This window comes from Typha latifolia, chromosome 2, assembly GCF_019914945.1.
Source record: "Typha latifolia isolate L0001 chromosome 2, TyphaL0001v2, whole genome shotgun sequence".
NCBI lineage: Eukaryota > Viridiplantae > Streptophyta > Magnoliopsida > Poales > Typhaceae > Typha > Typha latifolia.
This window is the reverse complement of record NC_133087.1, coordinates 2,968,673-2,990,397: the sequence shown is the minus strand read 5'-3', so window position 1 is coordinate 2,990,397 and position 21,725 is coordinate 2,968,673. Positions and strand designations below refer to the sequence as shown.

The 21,725-nt window shown below is 35.0% G+C and overlaps 2 protein-coding genes across 3 annotated transcripts; one reads left to right on the top strand and one right to left on the bottom strand.

The window, feature by feature from the left end:
* Nucleotides 1-472: 472 nt before the first annotated feature.
* Nucleotides 473-16,513, bottom strand: LOC140781856 (uncharacterized). Of its 2 annotated transcripts, none has more exons than XM_073128123.1 (14): nt 16,266-16,513; nt 13,912-13,993; nt 12,333-12,436; nt 11,085-11,211; nt 9,585-9,679; nt 6,577-6,700; nt 5,485-5,565; nt 2,886-2,984; nt 2,638-2,775; nt 2,491-2,554; nt 2,313-2,383; nt 2,061-2,105; nt 1,762-1,932; nt 473-1,307 (listed from the first exon to the last, which is right to left on the bottom strand). In XM_073128123.1, exons 1-14 carry the CDS (start codon nt 16,301-16,303, stop codon nt 780-782), a joined length of 1,767 nt encoding a protein of 588 aa, XP_072984224.1. In that variant the 5' UTR covers nt 16,304-16,513; the 3' UTR covers nt 473-779. The 2 variants fall into 2 exon arrangements, with proteins under 2 accessions (XP_072984224.1, XP_072984225.1); XM_073128124.1 differs by having other exon boundaries at nt 11,085-11,131; nt 16,266-16,441.
* Nucleotides 16,514-17,890: 1,377 nt separating this feature from the next.
* LOC140782987 (glutamine synthetase leaf isozyme, chloroplastic) lies at nt 17,891-21,645 on the top strand. Its single transcript, XM_073129908.1, has 14 exons — nt 17,891-18,249; nt 18,325-18,610; nt 18,752-18,791; nt 18,912-19,015; nt 19,105-19,153; nt 19,336-19,442; nt 19,591-19,678; nt 19,988-20,116; nt 20,281-20,355; nt 20,506-20,559; nt 20,652-20,689; nt 20,862-21,021; nt 21,098-21,158; nt 21,296-21,645. Exons 2-14 carry the CDS (start codon nt 18,351-18,353, stop codon nt 21,433-21,435), a joined length of 1,305 nt encoding a protein of 434 aa, XP_072986009.1. The 5' UTR covers nt 17,891-18,249; nt 18,325-18,350; the 3' UTR covers nt 21,436-21,645.
* Nucleotides 21,646-21,725: the final 80 nt, after the last annotated feature.

Sequence of the window (21,725 nt, the reverse complement as noted above, 5' to 3'; positions counted from 1 at the left end):
TTTTACGTCTGTTTTTGTTAAACTTAAATATGAAATTAAATTTGTTTGGACACGTCATCAACAACAACTAACCAGGACCGCAATTTCTAAATATAAATTGTTTTTTAAGACAACAACTTATATAAAAATTTAAAAATTACTAAAACAATTGTTACGGTCTTATATGAGAAATTTGTGTATAAATCTTTTTTTGATTCAATAACTTCTAAATATAAATCGCTGAAATAAAATCGTTAATATTTTATTAGCACGCAGAAGTAATCAAATGTAATTATATATCACCAAGTTACTATTGTTTGTAGTATAGACTATGGATTACTTATTTACTAACTACAGGTTTCCTAGACAGTAAAGAGTTCCAATAGTTCTGAAATACAAAATTGATAATCGGGTAATGCTACAAATTCAAAATCAAAAATCAAATTATTATCTGCCCTTCACCATATGCATTAATTGTTGCATTCCAGCAGCCTTGCATAACAAGACAGACGAAGCAGACTAAATTTCTTTAGCAGGTCAAAACATGCTCAGTATTACAGGGGATTCCTGCAAAATGACAACATGAATCGGTTGCAAGTGGTATTTGGTGATCTTTTGTGCAAATATACACAGACATCATATAAGATAGGCAGACAAGTATTTTCAGTAATTTTCCTATTGGATCTATAATCAATAAACCAGCAAATCCAAGACGAAAATGAACTCTTGCCAGAAGTGATACATCACTGTATATTATACAGAATGTGTTTTAGCAACCCCCGTAGCACTGCAGCTTCTTTTCATCGGTTACTTTTGAAGAAGTTAAGACCCCACCGTTGTGTCAACCCGTCCAGGATGTGGCTGGATGAGGTCTTCTGCACTACCAATGTGGCTCTGGTGCCATTAGACACTTCAGCATCCTTTGATGTGCCACCGGACACCTCAGCATCCTTCAATGTGCCACCAGACATGGCAGCTTCCTTGCATGAGCTACTAGAAGTGTCACCATCCTTTGCTAAGCTGCTATACTCTGACGAGGAACAATCCTTGCTAGACAAGGCATCCCTGATAGCAGTGTTGTTCATACCATCCGCCTCATTATTGGATGATTCTTGACTGCTGACAGTTGTATCCACATTGGAGTCATTATTATTAGTACTTTCTGACAAACAGCTTTCAGCCGTCTCTTGTGGTTCCTTAGACCCTACTGGACAATCTTTTGTGGTATCAAGTGATTGAGAAGTAGCATCACAAACATTGGATTGAGGACCTTGAGTGTGCCTCACTTCCAAATCCTTTAGGGACTCGATTATAGCTTCCATGATCATCTGCATTGCAAACAAAAGTAATCCAAGTATTTTTCATTAAGACTAGAAGGTCATTCAAGTTCCGATTCTGGTCAGTTGCATAAAGTAGTGAATGATCAACATGCGTTAATATTGTGAGGCAAAAATAAGATTATTAATCAGTGTCCTTACAAATATGAGAATCTCATATCTTGATTTCTTGATCTATCAACTGTGAATCCTAAAACTACATTATTGACAGTTACTTGTAGGAATATTATGAAATACAAATGACTGCAGGACTTAGGTATATAATGTGCATGATTGATAAGGAATCCTTTCCTTGAATAATGTAATTTCTTCCTAAAATATATAGGAAAGAATTGGAAAAAAGGGAATAACAGGTCTGGGTATAAAAATCAAGCTACAGCAGTAAGGACACCAAACAATTGAACATAAGAATAATTGGCATTCATTGCTTTGTATTTTCACTTACCCTTTCTTCATCATCCACACTGAATGGTATTTCCGGTAAGCTACTAAAAGAATACTCAACATAGTCATCATCTTCTGCGGATGGAGTAAGAGGGCTAAGTGGTTGACCATTGGGAAGTTTAGAGCATAGCCTGGAAGAAGATGGGCCAGCATCACATCCCTTATCTGGTTCCTGCAATAACAAAGTCCAGAAGGATGCTCAGCTCATCCCATAAAAGTAAGAGATTGGCAATTTCATCCAGGGTTCAAACAAAGTTCTGTACAGTAACTAAGTGAACAAAGAATTAGGTTAGTGCATACCTCAACACTGTCACGTTTCTCTAGGGTTGAAGTACCAGATGGAACCTGCAAAGTGAATAGGAGATACTTATATACATTAAAGAATGCTCAATTTATAGTTTGCTCTGTTTAAACTTAAAGCTGTACTTCATTCCTTATTTGAACTTTGAACTTCATATTAGCCAATCAATCCATGAATCATAAACTATGGAAAATTGACTAAAACTCCACCAGTTTCTTGGAGAAGCTTGAAGTTGCAGGAATTGCACCTACCACTGTGCGACTCATAAGTCTCCTGGCACGCAATTCAGCTATAGCATCTTCTGTCGTGGATTGCACGTTTACTGCTCGATAGAGGAAAGGTATAGGTAGAATCAACATAGATGGACAATATATAATCAGGAAAAAAAAAATTGCATAATGACTATAGGACATGGTTTGGGACTCTTGCCTAGAGGTGGCCCAATAGAACTGTGATTCCGAAATTCTGTATCATGAATGAAACCCCAATGACCCTGTACACCAAAATAGGATTATCACCAGGTAGTATGATCAACATTAAAAGAGTATGCCATCTAGAAACTTCAGAATGAGCTACCTGATCAAAGTAGTGATCATCACAAACATCATTAGGGGGATTTAGTACATTGTGGAAGAAGATCGTTATTGAATCAAAGTAAAAATGTGGACGTGGTGAGTTGTGATCCCCATCAAATTTGATAATGTTTTTGTCTCCCTGTTAGTCCAAAAATGTATTCAGAAAACCTCACATTACTTTCCATCATTCATCTCCCTCGTGATTATGACATATGTTAACAACAAAGAGAAGGGCAGGTGCAGACTTACTACATAAGATTCATATATTCTGTCTGAATGGTGAGGACGTATAAAATCATCATCAAAAGCATGGCCTAGCAAAACTGGAACAAAACAACGCTTTGCTACCTGCAAATCCTCATATCAGATATTACTTCAAGTCTTCGACAGTGATCATGTAGCATTACAATAATGTAAGAGCAAGTTGCCACCTAGTAATTCCAAACATATGTTATCCAAATTTGAGATGACTAGCTAGAGTTGCAACAACAACAACCACCACCGCCAAGACTCATGTTCCAACCATTTGCAGTCATGGGATAATTAGCTACCATCAAAGGGGGCAATTTCAGCAAAAAACTCTTCAATTTTTTAATTAGCAGAAATAGGCTCCTCTATTATCAAATTACAAATTCAGATTTTTTTTTTACTGATCTAGACTAATTTATTCTTTTTCTAACCCAACCCAATCGTTTAATCTTGATGGGCACATTATTAAAAATTAGAGCGTACATTTTGTATAAGCGATGCGTATAAATTATATATGTGACGCATGGTAATTTTTTTAAATTTTAATGTGCACATAGTTAAAAATTCCAACGTACATTTTGCACAAGCAATGCATATAAATTACATAGGTAATGCGTGGTATTTTTTTTTAAATCTCAATACATATATCATTAAAAATTACAGCGTACATTTTGCATAGGCGATATGTATAAATTACATAGATAATGCATGACCTTTTTTTCTAAAATCTCGACGCATATTGTTGAAAATTAAAACGTACATTTTGCATAACATTTTGCATAAGCAATGCATATAAATTACATAGATGATACGTGATTTATTTTCAGAAAACAACAGTCTTTTTAAGATTTGTTATGACTAAATCAATAAAAAAGGCTAGAAATTATAATTTGATAATTAGGGAAGCTTATTTCTACCCGTTAAAAAATAAAAGGCTTTTTTACTGCAAATCACCTCCATCAAAGGTATAAGACATAAGACATGATATTCCAAATTTCCAATATCAATTTGCATATGAAGCCCCTGAATCAACAAACTAACTACACTATTTTCCACCAAAATGCCAGTGTTCAATAATATTCTTACGTATTATATAAAAGTTAAATGAAGAATTTCACATTACATTGCACTCTTTTCAACCTAGCACACTATAGGAAAAATGAAAAACTAAAATATGATAAGTGTAACTGTTTCACTAAATCGTATTTCTGCCATACTCAGTTCAAGGTTTCAGAAAACAAGAGAGAGATACAGATCATAAAGTTTCAATATAGAAGTAAGTTGATTTTGGCCAAACGGGAACTTCAAGCACAATGCAACTTTAGACATGGCGGCCCAACCTAGAGAAGTCTAATATCAAATACCTATTCATTTCAGGAATTTTTGGCTCATAAATTTATGGTATGACAAGAAGCATAGATACTTCCCCTCGTTCTTTTTGAAATGTTAGCTCACAAATTAGTGCTACAGTAGGAAGCATGGATACTTCCACATTAGTGCCATGTATGTACGAGAACCCATGTTAGCTATGATACTCATCACACACTTCAAGGATATGCGTGAAATTTGAGACTAAATACTAGTAGTTTTAGACTCACAAGATTATGTTTGGATGCAATTATGATGTTTTAGTGGCTTGATTAGTTCTATATTGTTGGAAATTGGTGTTTCGGTTTGCGCCCAAACTATTTCAGAGGCTTGATTTGGTTCTATGTTTAAGCTAACCTAATGATTGGGCTACCTTATATCTATCTTATCAAAAGGTAGGGTGTTGCTTGGTATTGAAAAATAGGGGGTTCTATTTGTAATAATGATAAGAGAGGATTTTATTTGTAATATGGTTAATATGTATGGTGTTCACTGTAATTTTCTCTTAAAATAAAAGGCAGATATAGCTCAATAATTTTACTGTTCTATTTTATAAATCAAATTCAAAATTTATAATTAAATCCTAAATGACGATAATCCGAAGGATGGTTGCATTTGCAACAAACATTGGGACTAGATGTTATGAAGGGAATGATTGAATTTCTCTTCTTTGCTCGTATTAGAATTTGAAAGAGGCCCATCTTTGTGTTACATGCCAGAATGTTCTTCTTTGCTCTTGATATTAGTATGTGACACTTTATAGTAAGTTAGCTGTTGAAGAAATAAATGTGAGGTGCTCTTGGCTGACTTTCCCTAACAAAGTACTACACAGTATAAACTGTTATAGTTGCTAACACATAGAAATGGCAACTATACCCTAACTACTGATAAATCAAAGAAAATCACAATAAAGAAAATCAATACTAACTTCAAGACTAATTCTGTGGAAACTGGAAAGGAATAGTAAACACAATAAAAGAACTTCACAATTCATGCAAATGAGAACTTAAAGAAAAAAGGGTTAAGGAAAGTAATTAGGTGAATAGGATAAATTCAGCGCAGCCCAAAATAACATCTAATGTGGCCAGTGGCCACATATAGAACCAATAAATTCAAAGCATCAATCATAGGGCATACACGAAGGACAGTAAGAACTAATACATTGCTAGCACCAACCAATTGAAAAGACTAAAGAAAATCCAGATTCTGATCATCTTAGGAGAAATTGAACCTGAATTGTGTCAAGATCCATTATGTCAAAATTAGCTTTCTTCTTGATAATCCTGCGCATGTGCTGAATTGCAAGCTTTACCTAAGCATTGCGATAGAAATTAGTCAATGTTCACATAGAGGCGTATATCATGGTAAAACAAAAAATTGGTCAGATAAAAACAATAGAAGTAAATGCATGATCAGATATTCTTCACTGAGAATAGAGGTATCCATGCAGATTCAGAATCACCAGACCATGGTATTATTAAGAGGACTCTAGAAACCGACACAGTTCAGGAACCAATTACCATATGAGCCGCAGAACACAATCTTGAGATAGTTTAGAAAATTTTGAGAAAATTATAAGAAAACATGACTCCACCTGTTGGAAATATATCTGCTCGGACTGCATTTTCTTTTACATTATATGGAGTCAATAAATATAAAATATAAGATATTTGAAAGACAAAGAGAAGACATTTGCTTGATCTTATGAATTTGTGTACATTTAGATTTACTGAAAGATCTCATGCATAACATCCAATATGTTCAAAGTTAAAGATGAAAAAGTAAAAGCAAATGGAAATTAAAGATCAACTATGCATATGGATGTAGAGAAAAGGAGAACAATGGAGGCTAATGGTCATTCATGATAGAGTATAGGAAGGATACTTAAATACTATCACCATCAACCCCTGCATACATTGGCCAATGACCTGTCCCAAGTTCCACCTAAAAAGTAAAACTTTGGTGCCTTGAAGAACTAGAGCACAGCCACCTTATGTAATGTTCTCAGTCCATATCTTCATAGTAAACTTGTGGAACTAGAGAGTGAAAATACGCTCTATTGATAACAAGTAGCAAACCTGGTTTTAAATTGGATATATATAGGATAAGCTAGAACAACAACTATACAAGTAATTCAGACAATACACTTAGTAAAGTCAACTACTAATGAAGAGGTTGGGGATGACATAAAAGAGACAACAGTAGTAAGATAACAGTTAATTTGATTCAATGTAGATAAACAAAATAATATTCACAATTAATCATAAAAAATAAATCAGGGAACACTGAAGAATGTCTGCCTTAAATTTATCATAATGCTTACAGTGAATTTTGGCAAGGGATATTTGTATGTATCCACAAGTTCCATCATCAACTCCACCAAGTTAGAGAATGGGCTATCAAGAACCATTCCTGCAATGGATGGGTCTTCAGCTCCATACATTAAGCTGTGAGAAATAAGTATAAAGTTTATGGTAGATAGAAAGATTGAAACTCCTACTGACCATTAACATTAAAGTGCACATAATAGTTTTATGATATCTGCATGAGAAAAAATTATTCAAAGAACAAAATAACAAAGTCATGGAAAGGTAGTAATGTAGTAGCTTAGTGGTAGTATGGTACTTTCCATGTATTCTAAATCCTCATGTAAATTGACCAGAAGTTCATTTTAAAACATAACGGATCCTAAATATTGTTTGTGTTATAATAATATTAGTAAGCCTGAAATCAGAGTATAATAAGCAAAATTAGCCCACAAGGGATGAAATGCACACCCTCATCTACCACATTCTAGGATTTAAAGGACCCTTTCTCGTTCCAAGTATTAAATAAGCAATAAATCATGCCACATATATTTGGGTATGTGCAATTCCTTGATGGAAACACTACTGTAAATTTACAACAAACATGTCCACATAAATATGCAATAACGTATCTAGAAGTCAATTGATGGAGTAGCAAGATCATGAATCTTTCATATTTGTAAAGGGCGAAGAGATCTTCTATGCTTCCTCAGATTGCAGAAAAAAAAAAAAAAGAATACCACCAGACTTGACATATAGAATGTCCCCAGACATATAGATTCCTTGCCTTAACTAGAGCCAAAAATTTACAGGAGAGATCACCGTGCAAGCTTATCTGTAACATTCACAAAAAGAACGGCTCGCACGTGCAGCACTGTTCATTTCCTTCACCTTTTCGAACAGGGAAGGGGAGAGATTTCCCCAAATGATTTCATCGAGGCAAAATCTCTCTATTGTGAGGCTTATCCCCTATTTAAGGAGAAGGATCCTCTCGTTTGAGGAAGGACAGGGGCTATTCTTCCCTTTCCTCTTTTTCCTTCTTCCTCCTTCCTCACTGGGGGCTACCATTGTCTAAGTCGATCATCGGAGAGTTGTCAGAGTGAGAAGATAACACCAAAAGCATTGTAGGTGAATCCTCTTCCACCTTCAATAAATTTGGTTCCTCGGTGATAGTGGGTGGCTATGCCATGAGGTCTCGCTTCGCGGGCTTTTCCCACCTTCATCTGATCGCCACCTTCAACGTCAACCCTATCCAACCCTTTGGACGAGTTTCCCATCTCATGGGGAGTCCCTTGTCATCATCTATAGGAGCCTTCGAGGCTTAGGGAGTCTCGTCATCAGCTGCTTCAATCGACTCCTCTCCACTTCATGTGGTTTGCCAGAGTCGCAGGCGGGGTCTTGGTGTCGCTAGTTGGGGGCTGCCAACTATGGGGTCATTGGTAGTTCTCTCCCCTTGCTTTGTTATCTTTCTCCTCGTAAAAAGGAAAAAAAGCTATTGGGTTAGGATACCTGTGGGTGAGTTCGGATTAGTTGGTGAGGGAGGATGACATGTGTAGTCTAACCCGAACCCAATTTAGGATTTGGTGAACCTAGACAAGATCAGAATAGATCCAACCCTTATGCTTGTTGGGTTTGGGCCTTAGCACAACCCGAATTCATATTTTGGTGGGCTGCAGGTCATCAGCCCAAATCTAAGTCCTTAGGATAGATTTGGCCAATTTTATAATTAAATTATATTTTTATATTAAAAATCATGATATTAGTAAAATTAATTATTCCTATGTGCAACAAATAATTATTGTATTTCTTTGTGTAAATTAATTATTATATTCTATGTGTAAAATTTATGACTCGGTATGTTGATATACTTTGTGCAAATAGCAATGTTAATGATCATGAATACTAGTGGAAAAACATAATTGATATGTGGTATGACTTTAAGAAAAGACATAGACTAGATACTCTTCGTGTATCTCCTTGTGGTAACTCAAGTTTATCTTAAAATTCAGAAAATAGGCCTATACCTAATCAGCACATGATCCGTTTAAAAGACTCTGACACGATTAGAGATCAGTTCATGAGACAGATCTATTCTTGATTAGTATATGATCCTTTTAGATAACCCTTGCGCAGTTAGAGAACAGTCTCAGGTTATACTAGAAATCTTTTTAAGATGACTTTAATCTCTTCCTCTATAATTAGTGGAAAAGACAGATTGTGTTTATCACGTAGTGTCACCTCCTGGTAATTCTAACCGGATAAATTTGGATGAAAAGGCTAGCGCGTCTCGAAATGAATTATAGTTGATGTGGATCCACAAGCACAATCAACAAGTCTGATATTATTGAGATTAAGAAGGTTTGCATAATGAAATAAAGCATTATATTAGCTTGTTAATTGCATCTTTTTGACTTACGTTTATTATTCGTATCATGAATTTATTAACTATTATTTTAATTATGAGCTTCGATTAATATCTCATATTAGATAAATAATAATTTTCTAGCTTTTGAGTGGATTCACTCACTGAGCTAAAGTTGTTAGCTCATTAAGCTCTTTTGTATTTCAAATGCTGATCAGCGTGACAAATGAATGGGGGCACCAAGACTACCTCCACTTAAAAATTTTGGACCTTTACACATTAAGTTACAGTAGAGTTTCTTAGTTTCGAATTAAAAAGCTAAATGTTGAATTAGTGATATTTGGAAGACATAATTGTATAATTAGGTATTTTATATCTTTGAAGGTTTTTGAGTTTGAGTTTCATTATATTATGGATAATTAGTTAAGGCTTCGTATATTTCAAACCTATTGGGATACATAGTTAGTTATGACATTATCTACTGAAAATCAACCACAACAAGAGGTATGGCTGTTTCAAACTCATAACTAAACATAAAGGCAACAAATCACAAACCACAATAAATTTTCAAAAAAACAGAACTACTGATTTCAGGAAAAGAAAGCTAACATGTTTGTGATCTAAAGCCCCAGAAAGAGTAAGTTTGAGAAAACAATGACACACCTTGTAACAGCGCCCATTGAGCGACCCCACAAACCAATGCATGATATGTTTCCATCAGTTCGTAGATGATTGACCACAGCACTAAGATCATCTTTCTGGGAATAAGAGAAGAAACTTACTCCTATCATAAGAAAACAATCACTAGCGACAATATTCGTAGCACTTAATTAAACATGTACATAGTACATATATAGATATCAACAAACTGAACTGCAAATTGCACCATCACTCGAATCAGAAAAATCACTTCAGCAGCTAATTCTAAATTTCTAACCAAATAGCATCAAAGAGCAACTGCCAATCAGCATGGGCGACAGGGTGATCCTTGTGATATCTATATGTATTTTACATACAAGAAAGGTATAACTTCTTTCTGAATAAACAAATTAAAAAAGTTAAATGTTAGTCAAATTTTATCTTAGCTGTCCTAGACAGATAATGGGCCTTATTTTATTGAAATAAGTATATACAAGCAAAAGAAAACATTCAGGAGAGCCAGCCCATTTATTGAGATTTTTATAGGAAAAAAAATCAGCTTCTTCCATCAAGTTCTGGCCCAAACTCAATGAATTTTGGCCAAAGAAGTTTCAGTCAACTCACACTTACTAAGATTACCAGTCAGAAGACTCAGAAGTCAGAACCAATATTTGGTTCTCTGAAATGGATTGTTTGCAAAAAAATCTTTGCAAATTTAAACCATGGTTGACTCAATACAATAACCATTCTGTTCCACAGCTCAAACCTAGGGCCATAACATAAGGCACATTTAGCTAATTTGAACTGTCGTAGATTTGCAGCATAAGTGCTTGTTCATTGGCAAGCATAGACTTACTACAGCAAGCCCATTAGACAAATTCAATTGCATATGCCATAACTACACCTTGCCATTTGATTAGTTTTCAAGTTGTCTTACCTTATTCTTAAACTCATGAATATCCATGAAATGAAGAAAATGCAATAAGTTTTTGAGGGAAAAAGAACACGTATATTTTCTTGTGTAAACTACTGATTCTTCTGAAAAGAAAAAAGAATGAAAGAGGAAGGCAATATATATGCTCCACAACAATGATGAAAGTGGCTGATCAGGTTCTTATTTTATAATCCCCTAAATGTTACTTACTTTTGCAGTCATCTTGTTATTTTCATTTTATCATATACTTATATTTCAAATTGATGTTTATTGAGACAGGAGCATCTATTTATTGTTGAAATCTCTAATCTATAATTCTATATGTATGAGAAAATGAAAAACATCAGGGAAATCTATATTTTTTTTTAAAAAGAAGCCTTCTATTTACACACAGTTCAGAAAAATTCCAAACTATCAAACTATTCTTCATTACCATAAGATGAAGCTGCTTTCCCTCAAAAAGCTATTCAACCACAAAATTATGTTAATTAACAACCAAGTATACAAAACATAAAAGCATGACGGATAAGAATAATTTGCTACTGTAGTCCCTCTTTACTTTGTCATATAGTCATTATGTAGGGACTTACTTCATTCCATCCTAGAGTGACATGTTCTCCTTCAGAGAGTCCAGACCCTGAAAAGTCGAGTGTAAAGACGGTAATATTTGATGGCAGAAGAATAATAGCTGCTTCACTAGCATCAGCTCTGCATCCACTGTGAAATAGACCTTTAGTATGTCAATAGAACAATTTAAGCAACAAGGAAGAAGAGCTGCAAGAAAACTACAGGTTTGAAGGGGCAGACAGAGTGAATGCAATAGAATACCACTCTAACCATGTGGTAGCGAATGGTGGTGACGGTGAGAACAGCATCTACCAAAAGTGAATGCAATATAATACCACTCTAAATGGTGAATGGTGATAAGCAGATTGTGTGTGCACGTGTGCAAGCACATGTCAAGTACGCAAGTCTAAGTATGTGTGTGAGAATTGGGAAGAGAAAGAGGTAGCACTGAGATAAGAAAAGGTGGCAGACCAAAGGAGCTCACAGAAACCATTTAAGTTTGTAACAGCAGCCATCTAAACATGGAAGTTTTTCTGTTAATTTGAGTTATTAGAAATTCCCTTGGTTCCTTCCTCAGGCAATACTTCAAAGCTTCAAATGAAAATAGTTGATCTAATGATCTCCAATATCAAAGGTGAGCTTGGCATGGAAGTTATACTAGTAGTTTGTAGTCATTGGTTCAGAGAGGCTTGGATATAATCTGTCCAAATTTAATATACATTGCCTTATTGATGTGAACAATTTTTAGTATAGCTTTGAGAAGCATGGGAGAGGAGGTAGGGCCAGTATAATTTTCATTCTCAGAAGCCAGAAGCAACCCTGGCCCCCACTCTCACTTGGCCCAATGAGGTCAAGCTGACTGGGTTGGATCCAGGACAAAATAAAGCGTCCAGAAATAACTTGATGTGCACAGATAAGTATCATTCAAATATACATACATACACACACACACACACATATGTATATATATATATATAGAGAGAGAGAGAAAGAGAGAGAGATAGAGAGAGAGAGAGAGGAAAGAGCTTTTCTTGTTACTTTATTTGATGATTTTTATCCATATATATATTCCATAAGCTCCTTATTTCACAGTAATATGTATTTTTCACCCTAATCCAACTTACATTACAGTAGAAGTAATTGGTTTTCAACTTGTTATGACAAATATTCAAAATACAGAATGAAATAAATATATTTGGAGATCTCAAAACTTTGAGATATCACAATAACATATCGAATTAATCTGCCACATTGTTTCATAATTTCATTACCTGTTTCCATGGCAACATATAACACAAGGAAGAGCTTTTCCTTCTGGAATAATAAGAGGCAAATAGTGACTGCACTTAAGTTTCTTTCCACGACAATTTATAACCTGAATAAGAGACCTCAGAATTACGAAGATAAATATGGTAAAAGTAAAAAGGGACCTGAACCATATATTCTCATGAATGAGGTAAAACAAGCAAAGGAATTTAGAGCACATATTTAGTTGTGTTAACTACTAGGGTTTTTTAGTGTAGAAAAATACTAAAAAGATTAATAATTAAAAGAAAGTGAAATAGCTTTTGCCAAGTACTGATAAATAAGTCTAACATCACCGCTACACTCTTCATAAAGAAAATTTCTGGAAGAAAAATAAGCAATTCCTTCTTATTCATCCTTGGAATTGAACTTCAATGTGGAAAGGTTCCGTCCAGTCAACAAGCAAGAAAGAATACATTGAATGATACTGCTTCAACACTTCGTCTTTCTTGAGATTTGATTCAATGATAAACAATAAGGCAGAAAATGAACAAGCATTTCATGATTTCACATACCTCTAAAAGAGATTGCGTCATGCTACCCTATATAGCATGCCAGATTATCAAAGGTAATACCTTGACAACATTGTAAGTGAAGAAAGGTTAAGATACTAGAGAGACCTCCCATAACACTTTATGCAAGAGCTGCAATCCTTATGGTAAAGGAAAAGAAACCCAATTTATTTAGAACCAGATCCCACTCTAGCATCTTCTTGTCACATAAATCTAAAAATTAGCAAGAAGACAAGAGGAGATCATCCAGTTATAAAAAGATTTCCAACCCAACCAAAGACACATTCTTTCCCTAATACTTGGAAAAAAAAAATTGAACTACAGAACTAGTAGACAGTTAAGGGCCAACAAGAACATGTAACTTTTCTAATCAATATCCACCTTGAACCCAATATATACAAAGTTCCCAGCCTAAACATAAGTGAGATAATGAAACCCTCAAAATGTCTTTCCAGAATGCCTTTTTATCCTAAGAGCTAGTAAATTCTTTTCAACAACAATTCTACTTAAAATTTTTACCGTAGAATGAAATTTATATTTTATGAAGATATAATCCAAAATTACATAGTTAGTATTTAGCAATCATCTATTAGTACCAAGTCTCAGCAAGCAAGAGATGAAAAGGAATCCAGACACCAGAAAGAGGATAAACAAAATATGTAACATCTAGGCCCGTTACCTATCTTGCAAGACTGTGAAAGAGATCTCTTGAGGTTCTGTAATTCTGTCACAAAATTATGAAATAAATTTGTTTACAGCATTTTCAATTATTAATTTAAATCAGACAAGAGACAGATCTATCTGACCTTAGGTTAAAATTGGAGGCTCAATGGAGAACCAGGTTCTTACTGACATATATATATATATATATATATATATATATAATGGCACTCTTGTAACCAAATGAACAAACATCCAGTATTGACTAGCTATAAGTAGAACTTCACAAAGACTTAAGGTTAGATACTTATACTCCTGTTTTTGTGCATTTAAATATAGGTTTAAAATACGAAAACAGGAAAACTGACGTTACCTCCAAATCCTTCCTCTGAAACCATCTCCCCTTTATCATGAACTCTTGATCCAACAAATCATCTTTTGGACTATAATCAGCTCTGTAATGCAGCATATATGTTACTATATTTTCCAAGCATGGACCGCAGGAATAAGCTGCAAGTTGTTGCTTAAAACGGTGTGCATTATAAAATTCAAGAAAGATTCCCTAACTATAAAAATAAAGAAAGACTGTAACAAAATCTATTAAGGCCACAACCACCCAAAACCAAAATCAATGATGGAAATTGAAATGCAAGGTTATACTGTTGTTATGATCTACAAAACTGAATTGTCTGGAAACCAAAATTTTAGTGGGGAATGAAGGGAAGATGTTTTATTGGTAGCAAGCTAAATTACATATGAGAATAGTTCTTTTGATATTCAAACCACTAGCATGATCTAAGAAGTAAGAAATGTAAAAGAAGCACAGCAAAAGTATCGTGTGACTGGATACTTCACAAATAAATCTAGTAAGGTTTTGCTAAACCATGGACCAATGCATAAGTATAGAAAGCTCAATGTACAGGATTCTTAGTCTGCACCATGCTTTGGTTGTAGATGACATTTCACAATATAAGTTAAGCATTTGGCAGCTCTATCATTGATGCTATCCAAAGCACCAAGGCAAACAGTATATACACATTTTCATATAAACATCACAACATATATTTCTAGAATCCAACTTAAAATGTATTTACAGCTAGACCGAGGAGTCAAAAAAAAAACTAGGATAACAACTCAAGCAAATTGACCTATAATAATAACTTAATAAGATTCAACTAATTAAATAATATAAGTTATTAGTATCTAAAACAGCCCAAATAAGACTAGATTTTTCATCTTCAAGAACTTTATGAATCATCTCTGGAATTCGCTAAAATATCCAATTCCCCATAATTCTTTGATGCGAATATCACTAATAGAACACGATTGCGTGTGTACTAGCCCAAAAGGCACCAACATTTGATGATCCGCCTATAGGAATTTGGTTCTGATTGAGTTTATTCATTACGTGATATTTATGATCGATTTTGTATTTTTTATTTATGTAGGATGTATTTTGTTTATTTCTATTGTAGATATATATATAAACCCGTTGTATTTTCTTTTGAGATTAATAAAGTCTTTTTTTTAATTGCTCTCTCTATTGAAAAGGGTGTGAAACCATTGTTTTCTTTTGAGGTTCATGAAGACTCTTTGATTGCTCTCTCTATTGAAAAAAGGTGTGAAACCATTGTTAAGGGTGGAGCTGTAAAATCCCATCCCTCTTCTCTCTTTGTTTTCTCTCCACCACATTTTGCACCATTCTTACTTAGGTATGATCCTTCAGCCCTGCTCTTACTTAGGCATGAGTTAATCTCCAAAGTTCACCAAGGATAAGTAACACATTTTTTTTGCAACTCACTTGGACTTCCTCTGACCTGGCTGCTATTAACAAACCCCTCCTAGATTATCAATAAATTGCTATTAACTACTTCTAGCTTATCCACAATATTGGTCCCCAGTAAGATATGCCAGTGATGCTTCAATGCCCAGCATTTGGACCTGATGAAATAAATACTAAAAGGTTTCAACTTTCCTCTGGTTTACTTCAGCAAAGAAATAAGGCAATCTAATAGTTATTTAGATGACACTATAACCTCTAAGGTTATTACACAGTAGCATTTAAACGAATATAGCAGTTGGTTCTCCAAATCTGAATGCTAGCATTTTCTTGATAGGTTTAGAGAGGAACCTTCCTTATTGTCATCATGCCAAAGCATATATTTCTTTGCCGAAAGGATCAAAAGTCTTCTAATTCATGTTTCTTTCTTCAATACAGATTAACTGTAGGCCTGCTTGATACTAACCATATTAAAGATAAAGAGGTTGAAGCACTAAGTACAATCATGGCAACCGGTTATAAATCTAGCAATAGAAATCAAATGTTTGCAGCAATCATAGCTACATACCCTGAAATTAAAAAATCATTAAACAGACAGTCCCTCATACTCATACAAGAAACATCAGAAAAGAACTAAATTCACGTTTGCATCCTTCGTGTTCATAAATGAATTCGTCACAGCTAAATCTACCATGTCTCTTTAATTCTAATCAGTATTAGGCAGATAACAACAAATATCAAGAACAGAATACATGAAAGGTGAACAATCAAAGCAATTAGATCTCGTCGCGTAGGTCTTCGACCACGCCAGAATCAAGAAAAATAAAAGAACACCGACGATTGTAGGAAAGATTAAACATGTGGGAACAGGAAGGAAACCAAGAAGCGGGCACAGGGAAATGAAAGGCCATATTGATCCATCGGGAAAGATGGATTCTTTCTCATACCTCGGTGGCCGTATGATGAAATTGACGAGCTGTTCCATACAACCAAACCCTAGAACAGGTCAATGATCTCTTGAATTTTGTTTCTTTTCCTTTTACTCCTTCTTTATCTTCCTTCGATCGGGGTTTCTAATACGGAGAGCGAGCTTTCCCTTTCTTCCTTGTTCTCCCTCACCTCCTTTCCGCCTCGTGGAAGTCACTTGATTAAAAACTAAAAAAAGGCGCTAGGAATCATAAGATGGTTTCAGCGTATTGCAGTACTCTGACGACATTGCGTATTTATCACTCGACCATTTCGTTAAAATTTATAAAACCGTGTTAATAATTTTTATCCCTTCGTTACAAAATAACTTCGATATTATTAGTCTATAGCTGTATATTAAAAGAAGTACATATTATGCACACACATAGTTAGGGATTTTAATACTTGATCATTGTTCTAGTTGGGTTTCTGGGTCGGGCTTGGCTTAGGAGATCAAGCTAGGCCAAGCCCAATTATTATGTGAGTTTGGGCTTCGACAGTGTTGCATAGATCCACTAAGAATTTTCTTTTTTTGAGAAATTACTTGACCAAAATTTATATTTAGTTACTATTTTTTAAATATATATATATATATATATATATGGATTCGAAGACATTGATACAGTATGAACCTTTGATCTGATTCACTTAGTGTAAATTTACCACACTTTCTCCTCCCCCAACTCTTGCTAGAAGAAAGAAAAAGTGTTCATCAATTTTATATAAGATAATAATCACATTCAATGATCCAACGAGTGCTACTTTTGCAACCAAATGGATCAATGAGAATAACGCAATGTCCATGGGGTGAAAATGGGTCTGATTAATTCCGATCCAACTCGCTATCTGATCCAACCTATTATCCGACCCAATTCAGATTGGATTCGGATAAAAAATTTCTATCCGATTTGGATACGAATAGAATGTTTTGAAAAAAAAATTGGATACGAATTCAGATACTGGTGGGATTTATTTTTCGAATTCGAATATAGATATCGAATATATGTTTACCCGCATATTTTTTTGAATGATTTATAGTTTTTAATTTACTTATTTAAATAGTAAATATTATGTTATTAATAATACATTATATATTATTTATAGAGATTAATTTCTCTAATTTTACATATTTGACATGAAAAAAATTATTTGTTATAAAACTCTTAATATTTTGATATTAATTATATCTAAATAAAATACTATAATTTTTTTTAATTCAATTAATATTAGTTTAAGATCCGATCCTCTATCCGTTTAGTTAGCATATAGTTTTAAATTTTACTATCCGTCTAATATCCGTATTCGAATATGTGTGGACTAAAAATATGAATCCAAATATGAGTTTAACACTGTCCAAAATCCGTATCCGATCTTGAACACTATCCACCATATTAAACAAACAGGTTAAAAGAAAACTAGACAAACATGCAAGCAAACAAAAGAAAACAGCCAAACAGCCTAACAGCTCCAGTATTTATCCGCCACGTTGTCGTCGCTTTTGTAACCAACAACCAAATCTCGACCGCAAATATCCTCTACCACCCAATATGTTTGCCAGCGTCCATACTAATGTCTATATATATATACCAACTCATCTACGTTATTTATAAGTTTAATGTAATAATATTTGAAGAGGAAAATAAAAGAGAGCAGAGAGCCTTATCTTAATATCATCCATTGTCTTTGGTTGTCCCTGGACGTGAAGGGTCAAATTTCCTCCACCCAATTGAGTCCAGCCCTATCTGTTAAGCAAAAGCCAACCTCCCAACCTTTTTTATATGATTCATAAACGTCATTGTTTAAAGGTCAGCCTTTCTTTTAAGTCCTGGCCCCTCGCAACTTATTCTTTTTAAGTCTTTTTTCCTCCAATCTCTCTCTCTCTCTCTCTTCTTCTGTGCAGGACTGTTGCAAATCCTGCACACCCCCGACCAAGTTGATCCATCTTTCTCTCTCTGTCTCTCTCTGGTTAGTGTCCAATTTGTTTGGAACTTAAAAATTGTCATTTTGAGCTAACTAGGTGTTAAAGTTCTGCCATTGTAGATCCTGACGGAAGGTAGAGAGACAAGATGGCTCAAACGGTATTGCCTGCAATGCAATGTCAGATGGGTATTCCAAGCAAATCAATTCAATCGAGGCCCATCATGACTTCAAAGATGTGGAGTTCTCTTCTGCTGCAGCCTCAGAGGACTAGGTCCAGGAAGAGCTCCTCTGCATTCAAAGTGTTTGCAGTTAAGTCTCAGAGTAATGGCACTGTGTCAAGGTTGGAAGACCTGCTTAATATGGATATCACCCCATTCACTGATAAGATTATTGCTGAGTACATTTGGTATGTTATATTAATCACTCCTTGCTTCTTTTTGCATTATTTCCTAGTCAGCTGTGAAGAAAATAGTTATTAAATGACAGGAGTATCTTACATATCATTATGGAACATTTACTAAATCATAGTACTATTCACTTTGAGTAGGGTTGGAGGAACAGGAATTGATATCCGAAGCAAATCAAGGGTATGTACTTTAATGTTGCTAGTTACCTTCTCTGGCGAGGGAAAAAGATTGAACATATAGGTGAGTATAGTGGCATTAGTTATTCAGCTAATGAATCTGTTCGTTAAATATGTACCCTAGACAATATCAAAGCCTGTGGAACATCCTTCGGAGCTACCAAAGTGGAACTATGATGGATCAAGCACAGGGCAAGCTCCTGGAGAAGATAGTGAAGTTATCTTATAGTAAGATAATTGGCACCTTTAATATGATTTTCTAGATAAGATTCTCTATTTTCTAAATAGTTGTCTCAAATCATTGTTTGTACCTGCAGTCCTCAAGCCATCTTTAAGGATCCTTTTCGAGGAGGCAACAACATCTTGGTTAGTTAAAGTTTCCTTCGAAGTGTATTAGATTTCTGTACAAAAAGATGATTCATTAATCAGCATCATTATCTTGCAAATATCCAAAAATATACTTATGCATCAGTTTTCAGCTTCTGATGCAGAGGACTTCTTTTATGCACCAAATATAATAAGAAGTTGTTTAAAATTTTCTTTTCAAGGTAATCTGTGATTCATATACACCTGCTGGAGAGCCAATTCCTACCAACAAAAGGCACAGGGCTGCTCAAATATTCAGTGAGCAAAAGGTCATCGATGAAGTCCCCTGGTAAACTCCCCAACAATACATTTGAGCAGAAATGCCCATTTATATGCTTTCACACATTGAAGACTCCTTTGTGGTCTGCTTGATGTGTCTTCAGAATCGATTTACAATTAATATTTGAGATTTTCTCACTGTAAATTTTTTTTTCTAGGTATGGAATAGAACAGGAGTACACATTACTCCAAACAGATGTGAAGTGGCCTCTTGGTTGGCCTGTTGGAGGTTATCCAGGCCCCCAGGTAATTTCACTTTTGGTTTTTTTAAAACTACTATCTCATGGTCTTCATATTTTATGGATAAGTAAATTCCTGCAGAATATCAGTGCAGAACATGCAAATGTGCCATGCATGAATCTTGATTTAGATCTGCCTCAATTTACCACATGAAATATCTACTCATCCTTGTTTCTGTAATTAATTCATCCGATTGGCTGTCTTTAATTAATAAAGCCTACAGAGAGATAATTGTAGCACTGTTTTCACTGTATAATAAGAAACCTGAATAATTTCAAAGTTTCAGAAAGGTAATAACATGCCAAACCATTTCAGGGTCCCTACTATTGTGCGGCAGGAGCTGACAAATCATTCGGGCGTGACATATCAGATGCTCATTACAAGGCCTGTTTGTATGCTGGAATCAACATCAGCGGCACTAATGGGGAGGTTATGCCTGGCCAGGTCCTCTTCTCTTCTTTCATAAGCAATTTTTTTCATAGCCTCATTTTCACTGCTTATTCCTTCTTGTTTAATTAAATAAGCTGTTCCACTATTTGTTTCTTTAATTAAAAGGCATTCCCCTTGTGCCAATATGCTACTTATCATGCATAAATCCTTTCATGCAGTGGGAGTATCAAGTTGGACCGAGTGTAGGGATTGATGCAGGAGATCACATATGGTGTTCAAGATACATTCTTGAGGTAATTCAGCAGGACTCTTAGTCTATCAGTAAATGCATGAACAGAATCTTAAGCATTTATTTTCCCAACCCTTTGTAATACTAGGCATTAGTAGACTAGTTAATATTCATGATTGACAGTTTGTAATAATCATCTATTCTCCTTTACTAGAGAATTACGGAACAAGCTGGGGTTGTGCTGTCTCTTGATCCAAAGCCAATAGAGGTACTTCCTTTCATCAGTTGCATCATATGTATACAAAAGGAATTTTTGCCAGAAAATTACTGCAATTATAACTTACGATCTTTTACGACTAGGGTGACTGGAATGGTGCAGGATGTCACACAAATTACAGGTACCATCCTCTGGAATACTCTTTCCAATCATATGATGTAATAAAATATTAACTGCATGTCAGGTTTAGTTGTTAAAATAAATTAACTACTAAACATTTTCATTCTGATCAATGATGTCAAAATCCTAACGACCATTTAAAACAATCCAAAAAATGAATCTTGTTGATGCAGCACTAAGAGCATGCGAGAAGAGGGTGGGTTTGAAGTAATAAAGAAAGCAATTCTGAACCTCTCACTCCGCCACAAGGAGCATATTAGTGCATATGGTGAAGGAAATGAGCGAAGGTTGACTGGTAAACATGAGACAGCCAGCATAAACTCCTTCTCTTGGGTACAGTGCTTGAATCTCTTCTCTTCTTCTCCTTACTACTAGAGGAGCTTTACAAGCAACATTGATATGCCAACAGGGTGTGGCGAATCGCGGTTGCTCTGTTCGTGTGGGGCGTGAAACTGAGCAACAAGGAAAAGGTTTGTATCCATATTATATTGTCTATCTATATTACTCTGCAATTGCTGAAAAATGGAACTTTTCCCTATGAGCATTGTTTCAGGTGCTTAAGATGAAACCAATCATCAAGTATTTTGGCTTGGTTTTGTGGCTGCAGGTTACTTGGAAGATCGTCGCCCAGCTTCAAACATGGATCCATATGTGGTCACATCTCTGCTAGCAGAAACCACTCTTCTTTGGGAGCCAACACTTGAATCAGAGGCTCTTGCTGCTAAGAAGTTGCAGTTGCAGGTGTAAAGCCTGGAAGTTGATATGAAAAGTTGGTCTCAGAACCACATTATCTTCCCAAAGAACTCATTTACTTGATACCACCTCTCTTATTTCTCTGTGTGCAGCTTAACTTTCTTTGTCCGCTTTTATTTCAGTATTTTTCTTCTTTGTTCTCTTTCCCTTCTGGGGTGTATCAACGAAGAATAATTCATGAATGGTACGCGAATTTTCTTCTTATTTTTTTTTCTTCATCTGAATTCAAGCAAAAAAGTGGCGTAGTTGCTTCTCTCAAAGGATCAAATCTAATTAACTGGGTA

Coding starts and splice junctions, on each gene's coding strand:
- LOC140782987 (XM_073129908.1), top strand. CDS start 18,351: ATGGCTCAAACGGTATTGCCTGCAATGCAATGTCAGATGGGTATTCCA. Junction 19,443..19,590: donor GTCATCGATGAAGTCCCCTG/GTAAACTCCCCA, acceptor TTTTTTTTCTAG/GTATGGAATAGAACAGGAGT. Junction 20,356..20,505: donor GTTCAAGATACATTCTTGAG/GTAATTCAGCAG, acceptor CTCCTTTACTAG/AGAATTACGGAACAAGCTGG.
- LOC140781856 (XM_073128123.1), bottom strand. CDS start 16,303: ATGGAACAGCTCGTCAATTTCATCATACGGCCACCGAG. Junction 13,994..16,265: donor TTCATCATACGGCCACCGAG/GTATGAGAAAGA, acceptor GCTGCATTACAG/AGCTGATTATAGTCCAAAAG. Junction 5,566..6,576: donor ATCCCTTGCCAAAATTCACT/GTAAGCATTATG, acceptor CGCAATGCTTAG/GTAAAGCTTGCAATTCAGCA.